Source organism: Anarrhichthys ocellatus, unplaced genomic scaffold (genome assembly GCF_004355925.1).
Source record: "Anarrhichthys ocellatus isolate YVR2014 unplaced genomic scaffold, GSC_Weel_1.0 scaffold23, whole genome shotgun sequence".
Taxonomy (NCBI): domain Eukaryota; kingdom Metazoa; phylum Chordata; class Actinopteri; order Perciformes; family Anarhichadidae; genus Anarrhichthys; species Anarrhichthys ocellatus.
Genome location: NW_022280053.1, coordinates 6,257,373 through 6,275,440, shown reverse-complemented (window position 1 = coordinate 6,275,440; position 18,068 = coordinate 6,257,373). Strand labels below are relative to the sequence as shown.

The window sequence follows — 18,068 nt, the reverse complement described above, 5'->3', positions numbered from 1 at the left end:
CACGATAATTTGTATACAATCAATGTAGTTAGGAGCCAGGACGTGCAGGGCTGCCGCTAAGGAAGTCAGGTGACATAATGTAGTGTAAAGAGCAACAAAGTCCGTGTGACAAGGAGGTCGTGATGGATGGATCGGTCAAACAAACACAGGACTTTCACCCAGGAGACCGCTGTTTGTGTCTCGTGTGAAACTAAAGTCCTTACTTTTGTATGTAACGCCACCTACGTAAGTTAAGTCACAAATGTATTTATTTTACGGAAAAATCATAGTTTTGTTGCCTGAACAGGTTCTCCACTGCACGCACAGATCACTTGTGTTGCTGGTCATTTGTCGGAAAACACGCAAAACAATGAGAAATAACTTTTGGTAAGATATCATACAATCAGCCGTTGGTCTGTTAAATATGAAGGTTAGCTGTGTCCACCTGCTTCCAGTCCTTATGCCACGCTAAGCTAACCATCCCCTGACAGTAGCATCATATATAACAGAAGAATAGATTACTAGAGTACTATAGAGTACTATCAATATTCTCAAATAACTCTTGCCAAGAAAGCATTAAACATGTCATTTTTTGCTTACTTAATTGGCAGATTTTGTTTGTTTTATAGCCCATTTCTCTAGATTCATCTACATAAACAAGCAATAATTTGTTTGTTTGTTAATTTGTTTCTCCCCCTGAACTGTCTCTGCCACATGTAACACATTTTCTCTGTGCAGTCGATCTACCGTTCAACACTGCTGAGGTGCACTGAAGAGCTAAAGGGTGAGGGTCTGGACGAGACATCTGTGTCTAATCAGTGGTGGTGACTTGCGTGTTAGATCACCTCATGACCGCCATCCTTTTCCCCCATAATGTTCTCCCACATGGACAAACGGAGGGCTACATTACATCTCTGGTTTTATTGCCCCTTCTCCTCATTTCCTTCAAACTTTCTCCATCATAGTTTTATCTCTTTACTTTCTTTCTCCAGTCTGTTCTCGTTCACCGCTCAGATCTCTAACGGCTTTGACCAAGTTGTTTCTCCGGGTTCAACTTCTTCAATCGGGTCCTTATCACTCGGACCTCTTTGGGTAACACTTTGCTCTGAACTGGAACACAATAGTGCTATCTGGAGATGCAACAGAGCTAATGTGTTTTCAGGGAACAGCATGGAGGTTCAGTTACAGCTGGCTCCACTGATTAGCGGCTTGTGAATTATTGTAACTGATCTCATATGAGCTTGATAAGATCGTTACTGCAGAAGACCCACCAGGTACAGCCATGTGGGAAAGAACCAGCGGTGGTGTTGTAATAGGTTGGAGAGAAGCAAACTGGGAAATAAAGACTGGAGTGACTGAGGGAGAGATGTAGACACAGAGCCAATAACCAAACTCTAATAGCCTTTAACAAGGTTTTTAAAAATGTGCTCCCAGAACATTTTAGCAAGGAGCCACGGATGCTTGGTTTCAGTGTATTTACAGGCTGAGTATGTGGATACTCTGGTGCAGACCTTTACGGTTAACAGCTATAGTAAAGGCAAGGAGCCTCATTATAGCAGCAGCTGGTGTGCTCTCCTTCACTTAGTTTTACAGCTTCATGAAGGATTTTTTTTCGCTTTTGTTAATGTTGAGGATTTGAATTAAACTGAACTTGGTATAATAAAATGTTCTTATGCAGAAACCTTTTTGGCCAGGCCTCTCCAAAACAACACTTGGGGGATTTTCTGGTAAAGAATCATGAGGACCACCTGAGCAGAGAAACCAGTTTGTGAACAAACAGAAAAGAGTCAATACTGCTTGTTAGACAACTTCATCTGCACACGGTAGCCAAGTTTACATCAAAATGTAATGCAAAGTTCAACCAAATTTCCAGAAAATACTCAAAAGAAAATACAAATGAATGTGCGTTTCTGTCCGCTACCATCATACAAATATTAGGAGTTGTGTGCATTTGATTTCACTCTATCCTAATTAAGATTGTGCTTCATATGATCGCATTCAAGTCAGACTTCACTTGAATTATAATGGAAATGCTACAAGGTCCGATCGAACATCATGGTAAATTGCCCTCATATGGCGCACGTCTGAAATGGGAGACGAGGAGGAAATTGTGTAGTGGTGAAAGATGATGAATGTTGATGACACTCACCATTTCCCCTCGCTGTTCTCAAACTGCTGGACAGTGTAGCCAAACATGTCCTCCAGTGGACCACTGAATGACAAGCCATTTTTCTGGTCCACGTTGAAGGACAGCACACACGGCAGCAGCACTGCAGGGACGAAGGCAAAGGAAAGGTCACACAGGAAGCCAGAGACTGTTGTTTAATGAACAAATGAGGTTATCGAGACCGGCATTGGTTACTGCACTACTCCGGGGAGAGTTTAGATGAAATAATCCAATCCTAAAATAAGAGACTTGTGTATTAATTTTCTTATATAAGAAAGCAAGGTCAGCATGAACAAACATTTTCAATAAATATTTAAAGAACGTTCAAGATGAAACCCGGAAATGAAAATTAAACAAGTAATAGAATAACTTAATACATAATAAACATTCTGGTAATTTAGCCAGAATATTTTCATAATTCTAATAATAATATCAAAATGATATAGAGATGGTACACTTTGCTCTACTGTATGAGGGATGAACTGTGTGAACATATCCCACGCACAGAAACAGAGTCATTTTGGAGGACACTGGAGGAATTTCAAACATCAATGTGAAGTACTTTGGTCCGAGTCGAGTCTGACATGCAGGACAATGGCTTCTTCTCTGCACTGAGCGCCGTCTGCGTCCGTCTGTCACTGAGCTGAGTATATATCACAGAGGCTCTATATAAATCCATCCACGTCTCATTGTGCCTGCACTACAATGACACTCTTTATATCTACTGTGCCAGGGAATTCCTCCGGTACAATTTATTCAATTTGTGAGGGAGTGCAGAGGAGTAGATGGACAGCGGGACTAAAAAAAGGACAAGCAGACACATACCACATACATGGAGACACATATAAAAAAGCAGCTATTTGTTTGATGACGATGCTCTGTAGCTAATGTGTGTGACCCCAAAGTCAAGAGAGAGCTACCATATGGAGTCTGGATTGTGCCGCCAAAGTAATTCAGAGACTTTTCAGCCACGCAAGCGGTGCAGCTCAAGGACGCTGATTGTTCGGTGAGTTTTAAATATGTCCACACATATTGGTTGGATTGCGCTGACATTTTGTGCAGGCATTCATGGTCCCCAGAGGATGAATCCTAACAGCTTTTGATTTGACTTTTCCTCTAGCACCACCATGTGAATGACATTTCTGGTTTTGAGTGAAAAATAAAACGACTCGTTTGCCATGAAATTTGATACGCACATTCATGGCCTTCTCAGGATGAACTGTAATAACTTTGGTGATCCTTTAACTTTTCACCTAGAGCCGTCATCAAGTCAAAATATTTGTAAAAAGGCCGTGGTTAATAACCAAATACCTGCACAACTAACGGCATTCTCATCAGCCTCCCACCATGTGGTGTTGTCCCTCGTCTCGTTTTAAAAGGATTTGCTTGGTAGAGGAAAGACAGGGAGAGCAATAGAAACAAGGATCAGTGCTTGTAGGCCGTAACTCAAGGAGGCTTAGATGCATGAATTACTGTACATGCAATCAGGTCTGTTACCAGCCCCTCTCATTGCTTTCTTATAAACAGAGGACTTAAAAAAGCATACTGCTGCCAGTCAACATCCAGTTGATCGGATAGATGTTGTACAAGAGTCGGCTTTTTACATTCCCCTCTGGTAGAGAGAGATGGACAGAGAGAGAGAGAGAGAGAGAGAGAGAGAGAGAGAGAGAGAGATAGAGAGAGAGAGACGGACATGCAGAGTCATACTGGAATCCCAGCCAAGAAATATTATCCCCCTGCTTTGTCCTTCGCTCACTTCCTCTGTTGCCTCTCTCCATCTCTCAGAGAAGCTCCATTTCCTGTTCCAATTAACATGATTATAGACATTCCCTCAAATCCACAGGTGCGCACACACACACGCACACACAACTAATTTAGCTGGTTTAAGATGGCTTCGGGCCAACCAGGCCTTTACCATTTATCACAGAATGAACTCAAGTAGAGTTCAGACTGACGCTGGCCTGAGCTGTAAATTACACAGAAGCGTCCTCTGTCAGTTAGCAGTCTTTTGTGTATTCCAATCTCATTTAAGCTTTTGTTGTCTCCTCTCGCTGCTCTGCTCAAATCACAACCAGTGAGTTATGTAACTATTTTCGTGAGCTGGGCGAACATCTGCCCTGGAAAACCAATAAGAGGGCTTCTCACTTTGTGGATGGAAATGGCCTCATGAGCCTCTGAGGTATTGGCATATAAAACTGTCCATCACTGTCTGGAGGGTTCATCTTGTGCTCTATTACACATGGTGAGCAGAGCAGAAGGAGTTGTTCAGCCATGCTAGCAGCATGGTACTATGTCGGCCCACCACTTTGGTCCAGACTGAAATACAGCTATTGGATGGATTGCAATGGAATTTTCTTCCAGTCAGGATGAATTGGGAGAATTTTGACTATTTTGTCAACACCATGAGGTCCAAATTGTAATATGCCAGTACTTATATCATAAGACTGTATATAAGTGTGGACGTAGTCACGTGACATCCGGTATTGGTTTGCGGACTACTGTATTGAAGCCTTGAGTTCAGCATCTCAGCCATTGCCATTTTGGGTTGTTGTTTTTGTTTTGTTTTTTTGCAACCGGAAGTGACACAAGAGGGTGGAGCTAAGTACAACCAAACGCTGAATAGGACATTTGTAAGTGCACCAAAATGTTACAGTTGACTCTCATTTTACTCTGAATTTGACCATAGTTTACCCAATGAACATTATGTTGTATTGAAGAAGACATAAACTGTGCAATTGAGACCATAAACTCATGTTTACAATGTTTATTGAGGTAATAAATCAAGTAAGAAGTAGGTTCATTTTCTCATAGACTTCTATACAATCAGACTACTTTCTGCAACCAGAGGAGTCGCCCCCTGCTGACTATTACAAAGAATGCAAGTATAAAGCAAATAATTACATCCCCATCAGCCTAAGCTGTTTTTTGTGTTAAGTTGTAATTATGTTAGCATGCTAACTTGCTAAACTGAGATGGAGAACATATTTAACATTATAACTGCTGATGATCAGCATGTTAGCATTTTCCCTGTGAGCATTTCAACATGTTGATTTTAGCTTTTTGCTCAAAGCATCACATGTGGTTTAGCACAGCCTCACAGAGCAGCATGGCTGTCGATGTGTTTCAACAGAAAAAGGAGACTGGTTGATGAAATACAGTCCATGTATGTCATTGTTTATCATAACAAAAATCTCCTTTTTGCTGACCAGAAAAATCTAATCTAAATTGGCTGAAATATCACAGCCCTGAGACTACAGCAGGCGACCAATGAACGGGTCTGTTTTTGGTCAAGCTCCATGTGGTCCTGATTGCTTCTGGCAGTCTGTCAGCCACACTAACCCACAATGAAACCCTGCTCCCCTCGCGGCTACACTTCTCAAAAACCAAAACGACTCCATTTCAGCATCTAACAATCCAGCAAGAAATCAAACTAAGTAGCCAAAGTCAGATCTCTCTGATACAGCCGGGGCAGAAAGCAGCAAAGATCAGCACCTGTTGGCCTGTGAGACATCAAACCGGCTATAAAAATGACCCAGAGTCAGCACCTGTAAGCTTCAAAGCCTCGTTCAGCCACAGTAAAACCACACGCCCGACCGGCACCTGCTGATCTGTAACATATCTAACCAACTATAATCCGCTTTAAAGCTCAACGCAAATCAGCACCTGTAGGCAACAAAGTCATTAAGTAACCGTGAAACTCAACCTTAATCAGTTGCAGTAAGACACACGTGTCAGTTGTAAAGTTAATCCAAGACAGACACTCAAAACAAATCCTCTAAATGTAAAGAAAGCAGACGGTGTTAAAGACACGTCAGTCTGAGTGAGAGAATTAATGTTTTTGTGATGGTGATGTCAGACCCTGAAAGAAAATAAAGCCAAGGCTTTGGGTGGGACCTGGACCTTTACCATGTGCTGGTGTGTAACAACAGACACTACTGGCAAAAGAGACAAGCTTCATATTTTGGAATGGGCAGGTTATAAAACTGAAATATTTCCAGATTTCAGACTTTGTTCTTTTATCAGTTTTTCTTTTCCACTGCCCTTCTTTTCTCAGCTTTCCCGTCTTACTTTCCCATAATTCTACTCTGACTGTCTATTTTTCAGCCAATTTTCTTCTTGTTTGTTGCTCCAACAGTATAAACACTTTCCTCTCTAATCACTTCATTATCAGTCATGAGCTTAACTTCTGACAGGTGTTTAGCTCTGCTGACTCTTACTTAATTGTCTTTTCAGTTGCTGCTTATTTCTTGGCAAATTTAAAGTATGTGGGTGTGCGGTGGACACAAGGGGTCATGGTTGTAGGCGTGTTGGAGTTTTCATATGCACGGGGAAACACAAGGGGCAAAATTCAGAGTTTTATTGCTAATGTCTGCAGACAGAGAAAGATATAGTTTAATTAGACAAGCTTCACCATGATTAGAAACAAGACTATAAGTCTGCAGCCATACAGTGGTGCTTTAACCTGAATTCTAACAAAGCAAGCTAACATGCTCATAATGTCAACAACCTGGGAACCATTTCACAAATGGTGCCAGCATATCATTTCACAAATAAATGTCAAACAAAAAAATGGAAGATAAATTCACCAGTCCTACATTCCTCTCACATGCTCATGCACGGGTCGCAAGTCTGGTGTTTCTTTTGATTCGTTAATGTGTCAGAAATAACGCTGGAGGAGCTTGCATGTTGCAAATTTGGTGAAACTTGCCCCTGATGTTTTGGCTGGCACTGAAAAGATTTGACCCGATGACGTTGTTAGATAAGAAGGTAGTTCCCCAAAGTTATTACATTAACATGAATGTCAACTGATTGACAAAGTCAGTTGGGTTCATCCTCTGGGGATCATGAAATGATGCTAATCGAAGAAGATTGTTAAAAAACTTTGACCTGGCACAAAAGGGAAAGTAAAGGTCTCATTAAGGACAGTTTGTTTCATCCTGGGGAACATGAACATGTGTTCAAAATGTCGTGGCAGTTACTGAGATATTTAAGACATCGCCATTGAGCACCAAAAATCATCTCCTTTAACTCAGCTCGCAATTCAATCTGCATCCTCTCCTCCACCCATTCATTAATTAATACTCGTCCCATCCCTCTCTCCCTCAAGAGCCTCATCCATCTCTCTACTATTTCCTCCTTCCATTCATCTTCGTCCCTATACCTCCCGCCCCAGCATCTCTCTGCTGCTCTCCTTTCATTCATTGACTGAACGTGTCGGCACAACGGTGTCAGATTCCCCTCTCTGAAACTTCCAGATGTATCCTCTGGAGCTCTGCTTTTTCCACTGGTGCAGAAAACATGCCGGCTTACAAGCTGAGACCCACACATGACATCATCCCCCCAGACGGTTGTCAAAGCTTTCATCCCCCCCAAATTCACTGCGTATACTGCAGGGCTGGTTGACACTCTTTTAACCATATCCCCCTAGCAGACACGTACAGGCACTGTGTCTGTTAAATCTGCCGATCACAACAGTTTTAACATACAGGGAGCAGCTGGGATGGGGGGGTTTCTGGGATAGATCAAACACCTCTGGAGGAACTAAATATACACACACCCAAGGGTCAAATAATGACCTTCCTCCAGAATCAATAAGCAACATGCTAAATAATCATGCTACGCATCAAATACTGTAACCATGAGCCTGTGGGTAATCTCCATACTCCTACAACTCTTAAAACATCACGGCAGATTTATTTTGCAAAGTCAGTGAAGCCAAAAAGAAATATTTAAAGAAAACACAGAAACAAATGAGAATCCAATGAACAGGAAATAAAGAGTTCAGTTTGTCGTCATTTATCCTCCGAAAACATAGAACAATTTCCTGAGTATATGAAATATTAAATAACTATGTGTCATTTTAATTAACATGCTCTGTATAATAAACAACATACACTACAACTGTAATACTCTAATCATAGTTTTACAAAGTGGCAGTACAATTTATTTGTGCTATGTTTAGTGTGTTTTGAATAAGTGATAAGGCTCTTAGCCACCACTTAACAGACCAACACACACATTAATCTGCACTATCCACTTGTAATGATTACATTTTAATTGGTGGTACAAGAATACACAAACAGTAGAGCGCTTCTCGCTTACTGCCGGCTCTTTACGAGGATCTTTGCAATTCATTTATAGGAAAAACAAATGAGAATTTGCTTTATGGTGGCTTCAAGCTCACTGTTATACACTGGAATAGTTTAGCATGTATTAGTTTTCTTTCCAAAAGTTAAATGTAAACATTGATACCACTCTCACGTCTCAGCACTTGATTAGCCTAGCTTAGCATTAAGACTGGAAGCAGGGGGAAGCATCTTTCCTTATCGGCTCACACAGAACCGAACCCATATCTTTCTTAAGCCCTTTAGAAAGATGTTGAAATGCTTGTTCAGTGTTGGTCACAGCAGCAGATTAATCTAACTGTTAGTTGTGGGGTGTTTTGTAAATACATCACTTGTAAAACAATGATTGAGAGGGAAAAGCCTACAACAGAAACAATTATATGCTTAGAATCGCAACACAGAGTACAGTGTTATTTCAAGGGCACAGCTATCAGTGCTTATCTGTCATACAAACACATGACTATTTTATTAGTATTTATGAAAAGTTGCAGCTGCGCCTAACTATTCTTAAACATTTAATTATTCACTAGTTCCTGATATACTGAAATCATAAAGGTGAAAACACTGTAATAAGTAGATGTCTATTGTATTGTGTTTCCATGGTGCTTTTCTTGTTGTTTTTGGTATATAACTTTCAGAGGTAAAAAAAACTCTTCCGTGGATTGAAGCTCAAAGAAAAGAAAGAGGAAACATTTTTTAACATCTCCACATTAGTGTGGACACGGCCTCAGCAGGGGTGAATCCCAGTCCTGTCGACACGCCGCCTTTCTCTGTAAAACACACAGATGTGTTCAAGGAACATAAAACTCCCCTTCATGTTTTGTTTCTCCACTGTCTTTTCAAGGCTAGTCAAGAACCCTAATCACACAGGACATACACACTCTGAATACTGTAAAAGAGTAAGATGAACAGGCAAAAATAAAAAATAAAATTGACATACGAAACCCTGGTGAGTTTCAAATCACCTTAGTTCCTTCCTCAACCATTAATGTCGAGATTTTCTCACTCCCAAAGACTTGAAATCACCAGAGGCCACTAAGAATCTGTCATGTGAACTACATCAAATGTTTTATTATTTTTTCTCTGCTGCTGACTTTATTCTGCCCTCTCCTCACATGCACAATACTGAGCAAACAGATATTATTTTGTAGATATTTGTTTTGTACTGTAACTGTGCTTTTCAGTTAGTAATTGAATGTTGTGCTGCCTGAAATGATTGTTATGAAATAACCATTTTTGTTACAGTGTTTCGTCGATGGTGAACAACCTCGGGTGAGACTGTGCAAAGTGGGGAGGGGGATATCGGTAGATAGGGGTTCGCACTCGTATGCAAGTTAGAATGTATGGCCCCGACCATGGCCTTTGACATATCAATAGCCTAACTGTGCTGTGTATTGATAAAAATCCATGGAGCTGTCCCTGGTGCTGAAGAAGTCCAACCCCCCCCCGATGTCCAAATCGCCGACTGCTTGTATGTGCATGAACGTTATGTACATATGTTAACGTCTGTCCGTTATATGAATCAAAGTGGAAGAAGAATAATCAACCTCATTCGGACTGACAGCAGATTGTAACAGTGAAACATTACCAGCAGACATTTTTCTTCATGTGAAACTTTTGTGCTGGGAGAAGAGCATCGGGACTAGCGTGGCCGTTCCGTGTTGGCCTCTTGTTGGAGAGGTTAATGTGAAGACGCTGCCCCAGGCAGACGCCACAGCTCCACTGCTCCCTGTATGATGCCAGTATGATGGATAGCTCTGGCTCGCCGCTGGCCTGGGAGACGAACAAGTAAGGGAGAAGGAGGGGCTGGACAGGCCTGGTGCACAGATGCAGCATTGCTCTTGTTGCAAAAACACAGAAACACATACATCCAGGATCTGAGGCTATCAGCACTTAGCAGAGAGAGTCCCAGAGGACTACAAGCATGTGTGTGCAAGTATTTCACATGTGTTTCTTCTGGCAAGATGTTGTGGGGTCTTGGTTGGCACACTGACAAAAACAAGGAAATTACTCGAGACAAGCCTAAATCCTGTTTTTCATAAAAAAATCCCTTTATCACAAACTATACCCTAAACAAAAGTTAACACCAACATAAGATACGTTTTAACACTAGCTGCGCTATAACAGTGAACCTGTCCTCGACAGACGTTTTCCAGAAAAGCTCTGAAAGTCAATAATGACTTTCCTCTCTCAGTATCAAAGGAGGAGAACTTCATAAAACTGGCAAACGGTACAGAGTTCGTTTGAACCGCACCAAACAAGTTAGGTGCGAAACCACACGTAGTTTTCTGCACTACACCACACGACCTCTTTAATTATAGAGGTGGTGATTCAGATAACGCTCATATGAGTGATACCGGTCACGACATGTTTTTTGGAGGCGCTGACAAACAACTTGTTGACCACTGCAACATAAAATACAGAAGCAGCGGAGAGGACTAACCCCCTTCCCTGTTTGAAAGGCAGTGGATGTGTACTCTCTCGTTAACCTCTGCACGTTTCACTTTTCTCCTTGTTTTTGCTCAATCTCCTCTGAAGGGGACCTCCCCTCCGACTCCCTATCACCTCGCCAGCAGCTTTTCCTCTCCCTATACCCCTCTGTGACACTCTCCCCTTTGCCTCCCTCTCTGCTCTGATGCCTCCACCCCCGTCCTCCTCTTTGCCCCCGATGCTTCACAACAACGGTTTGGTGCCAGAGGTCACGAAAAAAAAAGGACCGAAAAATACCTCAAGCACACACAAACTGTCTGCAGACATAATAGTGTGACAGAGTGTAGATATAGACTCCTATAAACACCTGATAATCTGTATTTGCAGAATGATAGAACTGCTGCTGAGATAACGTTTGATAAAAGTGGGGGTTCAGTGTAAATATGCTTGATAGTTTAGGACAAGACTTGACAATGAATGATAACGAGCAAATGTAGGCCTGTGTTTCAGACAAATCTTCAATATTTCTTCAACATGGAAAGAATTATACCAGGGCTTAATGGGGTTAAAAGGATGCCCCTGACATGCTACAATTGTAACACAAGTGATGAAGTGTGAAACACATGCAGAAGGCTTTTATGTGTCCAGTGTGTTTATACATGTGTGTGTCTGTGTGAGGTTTGACCTTCCTCAGAGGTTAAGACCCGCGTAAGCTGAAACGACATGCAGTATCACACCTTCACGGGCACTTTGTTTATTTGAAGCTCTTTCATGGCATATATCAGTTTCTCTCCAAAGTGTGTGTATGTTGTTGGGTGAAGTTTGGGGATTATTCCGCACTTATCTCACTATTATGTTTAGTTTTGAGCTTAGGGGCCACTTATAGGAAGATTTGTTTGTCAAACACTTCGTGGAGACAGGACCTGCTACTCAAATACAACGAGAATTAAAGTTGCAAGCAGCGATGAACGGGCCCTCGCACCTTTGCGCACGTCGGGGGTACTGGCGGGACGCCGGCTCACGCGGCGAGAATTTCTGCAACCATCGAACAACTTTTTTTCCCGCGTGGAGTGTGTGACGCTGGAAATTATGTATTGCAAATACTTCACCAGTTCCTGTATCCACTGTGTGGCGCTATAGAGAACACGCGCAAACATGCATTATGTTGCTCATATCAAGTGTAAACCACATCATGCACGTCATGTAAATCGAATGCCATTTGTCACAAAAAGCAGATTTCCTTTCATAAAAAGTCACCAGCTTTTCCACTCAGTTGGGTTTTTTTCTACTCAAAATATTCAGGGTGCTCCTGCAAAAACATGCAGAGGAGGAAAAATATAATTCAAAATGTTTACCTGTTTTGTTGTATTTTTTTCTTTTCCTACAGTTGAGTTGATGACAAAGCATTCCAATTGTGTTGGGTCTATACTGGACTCGTTTTTAAAGAATCTGCTATTTTATATATAAAGCACCAGCAGTGCTGTGTGTGTGTTGAGCCTAAAGCCAGTTTTCGATGTTAGAAGGTGACTCTATATTAACCTGGCTATATTGCCTATATAATACAGAGCTTTGGATCCACTCTAAAAGTGTATTATTATTATTATTATTATAGTAATAGGGAGATGTGCAGACCGTGATTTTGAAAATATTTTATATGAGAACATCTGGTGCCCAAATGCAGCACTGAATACAGGGAAGCAGATACAATGCCAGTACAATAGTTTGTATGGGCGCTATAGACTTCCACTGTAGAGTCAGTGCCTTTGACAAAATCATTATATATATAAATGCATGCATAATGTACATCTAAATAATTTCTTAATCATTTACTTACACTTCATAAATGTTATTAATCATTTACAAGTCATTAATAATTGGTTTGTAATATATATAATACTTAATTTACAAATGGGGAATCCATCATTTACAAAGTATGAAAACACAATCATGAAACACATAATAGACGAGCTTATTAATCAAGTATAAAACGTGTATTACTGTGTTTATGAATTGCATACCAATGAGTGTAAATGTAGGAACACTGCTTTATAAATGATGAATTAAGTGTTTACTCATATATTAACAAATGCTTCATAGCGTGAAGTTATTATAAAGTGTTACCAAAAATGTCAGTAGGTGGAGTTTAGGGGTCCAAGAGGGTTTTTCTGTCTGTAAAATTTGAAGTCATTTGGACATACGTGCTGAGGGGGCTTGCCTTTCCAACTTCTAGGGGGCGTTAGCGAGCAATTTTGTCATACTCGAGCATGGGACCCATAAAATTTCTAATTTTTCACCAGTCCTGATATGCATGCCAAATTTGGGGAGTTTGGAGATATGGTAAAGCCCCCAAAACAATAACATATAATAATTCCTTCGCGGCCCGATGTTGTCGGTGCTCGGGCCCGAATAAAAGTCTTTCACTCAAATGGCGCAGTTAACTTCTGATAGTACATGTTAACTATTTACATTCACAACCAAAAACTAACAACACATGCAATACATCTACTAGATTTACCCGTTTTCAGGAATGAGAGAGGGAAAGCTTAACTGCTAAGACCATGAGACTTGTTGAAATGGCTTCACATTCGTAGTCATAGAGCAGAAAAAGTTTGGCACAAGCATCCCCTTGGCAACCCCCGAGTTTCCTTTTTATTTCTCTCTCACTTCCTCATCTGTAGAAATGGCAGCAGACAGATGATTACGACGCAATGATGACTCAGCTCTGTGTTACTGACAGTCATCACTAATACACATACGAGAGACATTATTCCCAAATTATACTGTAACAAGACGAACGGGTCTAGAGTCGCCCGAGCAGCTCTGTGAGACTGCAATGCTAAAGAAAAGTAAAGAAAACGGTTTTAATAGATGAAACAAAAGTCGTGGACAAATTGAATATTTTTACCTGATTGTGGTGCTAGATAATGGATAGAAATGTTAGCCTTTACTGGGTTGAGTTATCCCAGCTTTAACTGTTTTTGTAGGAGGAATAATGTAAACCTGCAGAGCTTCAAATAAAAGAAAGCTAACGTATACCATGCCCCCCTCTGTTTATCTGTCAGCCACTGCAAGATGACTGTAAGATGGCCACACAGTTGAGGATGCGCTGCTTCTGGTTTGCTTTTAGGCAGAGTTAGTGGAAAAAGGTCTAATTTGTTCTTTCTTCGTTCATATTTTTATGTTTCGTAACACAGTCAACCTGCAAGCAAATCTTTAATTAGACTATTCATTCATTTTCTGCTAATCAGAGATGGCTGTTAAAGTGGCTTATACATTTCTACTTTACCAACTAAGTCCAAAAAATTGAAGTGATGCAGAAAAGAAAGATTGAAGATTGGTCTGTAAAAAGCGGGGGCATCTGTTGGCTTAGCGGTTTAGATGAATACCATAAAAACCCAGAGCTTACGGTTCAAATTCAACTGGGGCATCTTTTCCTTTGCAACTGCTTGTTTCAGCATTGTTGCCACATGCTGCAGAGACAGCAGTTGCACATCTGTAGTGGGTTGAGGCAGCACGAGTATGAAACCAAGTCATGTGGGTGGCCTTTGTGTTTCACAGGCTCGAGGGTGAATCTTTGAACCGTCCTTTGAGTATCACACCTCGTCAAGGAGATATATGCTCTTCTGTTTTCTGTTTATCCACAGAATAGAACTTCCTGTCAGATTGGCTACACTTTGACAGCAGTCACCTCGGCATGCACCCAAGATGCACAAGCTTGTCTTCATCTGCATGGGCTTCATGTGATGCCAAATGCTAAATGCTAAGCCTTTTAAATTAAATGTCGACGTTTCCTAAAAATACACACATTCTCTGTCAATCGTGTACAAATCACTCAAATAATTAGACATTAGCTTTGCTCGGAGACTGTTGACTTTGAATGGACGCACTGACTGACCACACAGTTTCGGTTCAACGGGTGCATTTACAGAGTCACTAGCATCAAACACATCTTTTCCCTCAAAAACATCAGCACACATTTTGGTGTTTCACCATCAAGATCCATAACGGATACCTACTAAGTGAGAAACTATCCCATAACTTGAATGGGATGTCTGTCATCGCATGCCTTATCTTAACGTCCCGGATTTCTTTGAAGCCCCAGCTCTCACATGCCTTGAGAAGAAACTATCTTCCTGTTTTCTTCCTATCAGGAAGTGTTACATGTGACTGTACTTCAAGTCTATTTGGTTGTTTGACACCAGACAGCCAGAGATCTGTGTCCCTCTGTCTTTCAGCACATAACCTACTGGCCTTTTATCACGCCCACTGATTGTTACACTCCAAATGTAAACCATGAGATAACTGTTAGTATGCACACATCCTTGTGTGTAGGAAGTGTGAAAACCTGCACCTCTACCACATCAGATATAGCGCTAACCATAAACTGAAAGGCAAAACATTTATGAGAAAATCCAAACCATATCTCAGCAGAGATGGAGTTGTGTGACATTTCTTTTCTAGTTTTATTAAACTCTGAACGTATTTCATTCTCCTCTGACAGAAAACATGATTGTGTTCCTCATCCGCAGATAATATGACTTAATTTTGCAACTTTATTCTTACTTCTTCATCCACATTCAGTAAGTACTACCTTACTGACTGCAAAGTCAGTAGGATTCATCCTCTGTGGAACATGAATGTCATCCAGTAGTTGTTGAGATGTTACGGCCCAAATTCACGTGAGTGAGTGCCATGTCTTTTAGTTGAAAAGGAGATACTATGGTGACAGACAGCCAACGGAAGTCAAGACAATACACTCGGTTTCCTTTCACACCTTCAAAGTGTTCAGTGGATTCAGATAGTAGTTACACCTAACTGTTTAAAAAAATGAGGGTGATCAAAGATGCAGAATAAACTAGCGTCACAATCAGAGCTTAATCACATACCATTCCAGTGGATGTGTCTGCCACTGCCAGCAGGCTGTTTATGTCAAATTAGTGCTGATTGCTGCTGCCGGGGGAGTGAGCTGATAGAAATGATAGTAGAGGAGGAGGAGACATATTGCTAATGAAGGAGATGGCCGGCTACACTACTCGGGCTCATAAATTCAATTCAGAGCTTTAAACTTATCTGACCTTACAGCTTTCAATGAATTAAGCATCTATTCCGGTCATCTACAGCAGCATCCCACATGCTCATGAAAATGTAGAGAACAGACAAATTGCCAAATCTGAGATGTGAGAATCTGCAGGAGTCCTTGGAGGAATGTTGAGGGAACTAGATCAGTTTGTGTTCGACTAACCCTCCACCCCTTCCCTCCGTCTTTGTAGCAGACATATAGTTACAAAGAAGTTAAGTACATTCCTAAGTAAGGGGAACATGTAGTCTATATCCTAGCTGAACAGGCGGCTTCTAGTGTTTTAAAGAACCAAATGAACTCTAAAATGATTGTCAAAGAAGCCTCTCGTCATGTGTGAGCTTGTATCACCTCACGAACACAACAAAGACAAAGAGAGAAGCGAGGCAGAATGTCTCAAGTTATTGACTAAAGTTATTGATGTCTTTTTATTATCTGACATGATGTCGGGCTCTGGTGAGCTGTGACAGGCATTTTTCCACACTATAGACGATGATTAAATTAAACAATTAATATAACAAAGCAAATAATCATCAGTTGCAGCCCTAGTCTCGAGCGTAGGTGTTCATGCTGTTCAGGTCCTTCGTAAGCTCGGTCACTCCGGTCTGACACACACTGATTGAAGCCAGATGCCCCTCTCCTCCTCTGCAGGACCAAACTCAAACCACCTGTAGCCCCATCTCCGTTAGGAATTTATCGAGATTAAATGCTGGCACTACAATAACCACATGTGGGCCTCTGAGGCAGGCAGAGGCAGCTCCGATAGCACAACACGAGATCTCCCAGTATGGACTCAAACCAGAGAGCTTCTACCCCTGTGTAACCAGATTGAGGTCTTACTCCAACAGCTCATCTGACTACACGACTAGACCAGTAGGACCAAGCAGGATGGGACAAGAGAGACCATAAACTGGACTTTCTTGATGTGATGGTAATGATTTACACATGTGAGCTTCTGCTGATGCCTCTCCACAAACACACACATTTATCTCCATCCCCATCTCTAACTCAATTCTCTAATGAACATCACAAGCCGGTATCACATGTGAGTGCAGGAATCTGAGAATTGAAGAGAGACTTGCACTGTTTACTTTGCTCTTTCTTTTTTTCCCCTTCTTCCAAAATCAGAGAGGTGGCTCAACTTTGCCGAGACTTTCCATCATGTTTGAATCACTTGGTACATGACCTAGAAGTTAATTCACTTCTGCTGCTCTGGAGCTGAACCTGAGAGCACACAGCATCACCGGTGGGACTCCACCAACACAGATATCCCATTAGAGCCTCGCTGCCTCTTAAAGCCGTCATTAAGACAATATTCATTTCACTTTTCACATTCTAAAAATTTAAATCTAATTATCACTGATGATCTGTAAAAAAAAAAATCCACCCTCCTGCATTGCGATCCAAAGATGCATGTCTGACACAATTTTACATGACTCATGCTTTGCAAATGACTCCGTTTCTGCAGAAACATCACAAAACTATGACACTCAGAAATAACGCAACTTCTATTTCCCCAGTAAGGCCGGACACTGGTGGCGTGTAAACACTGGCATGCGCAACATTCAATTAGAGCCCTAGACTGACTGTAATGTCTCGATTATATGAGGCAATGCTTCTGTTGCACGTAGAAACAATTAAGTGCTCTGCGGTTCCCCTCAGTCAGCATAAATAGCATCTGGGCACTCCGGACGGAAAGTATTTAGGGGCAGTTTACGAAGACACTGTGGTGCCACCACCTTTCTTTAATGGGCGCGCAGTCAATGGGAGTGACACACCTAATGGATGCTTTTAGTCACTCAGTCGTCAATTATGCAGACTGCATGATCCAAGCTGCTCTCCAGCGTGTGCGCAAAAGATGCGCTGGAGACCTTGGAGCGGTAGAAAAACGTGCCCGTCACTCATTATTTCATCCGACGATGAGCGCAAATGCGCCGAGTTTTTACTCACCAACAACTGCCGCTGTTGTCAAAGTGAAATGACTCATCCCGAGCATCCCGGCGCACTAGAGATGTCCCGCAGCTTCACTTATTCCACGGACTTTTCTGCCTCTCACGCCCGGTGGTCAGATAAACAGGAGATCCCCGGAGAAGTCAAATCGCTCAATGGCTAACAAGAGAAACAAACGGCATTTCCTGTGCTGCAGCATCCACAGTTGAACTGTCTGACGTCCCGTTTCAGACTGACTCCGCCACTCGGGATGAGCTCTGTTCCATTGCGCGTCGCCTCTGCTGAGCAGAGCGGGACGGACAGAAACAGGGAGGAGGAAGAATGAGGAGGAGGAGGAAGG

The 18,068-nt window shown here is 41.7% G+C and overlaps 1 protein-coding gene across 1 annotated transcript in view; it reads right to left on the bottom strand.

Moving 5' to 3' along the window:
- Window positions 1–18,068, bottom strand: part of itga1 (integrin, alpha 1) — a 38,605-nt gene extending 20,537 nt beyond the window's left edge. The window contains exons 1-2 of the mRNA XM_031860040.1: window positions 17,729–18,068; window positions 2,129–2,249 (exon numbers count right to left, since the gene is read on the bottom strand). Coding sequence (XP_031715900.1) covers window positions 2,129–2,249; window positions 17,729–17,774 — 167 coding nt within the window. The 5' untranslated portion in view covers window positions 17,775–18,068. The remainder of the gene's footprint in view (window positions 1–2,128; window positions 2,250–17,728) is intronic.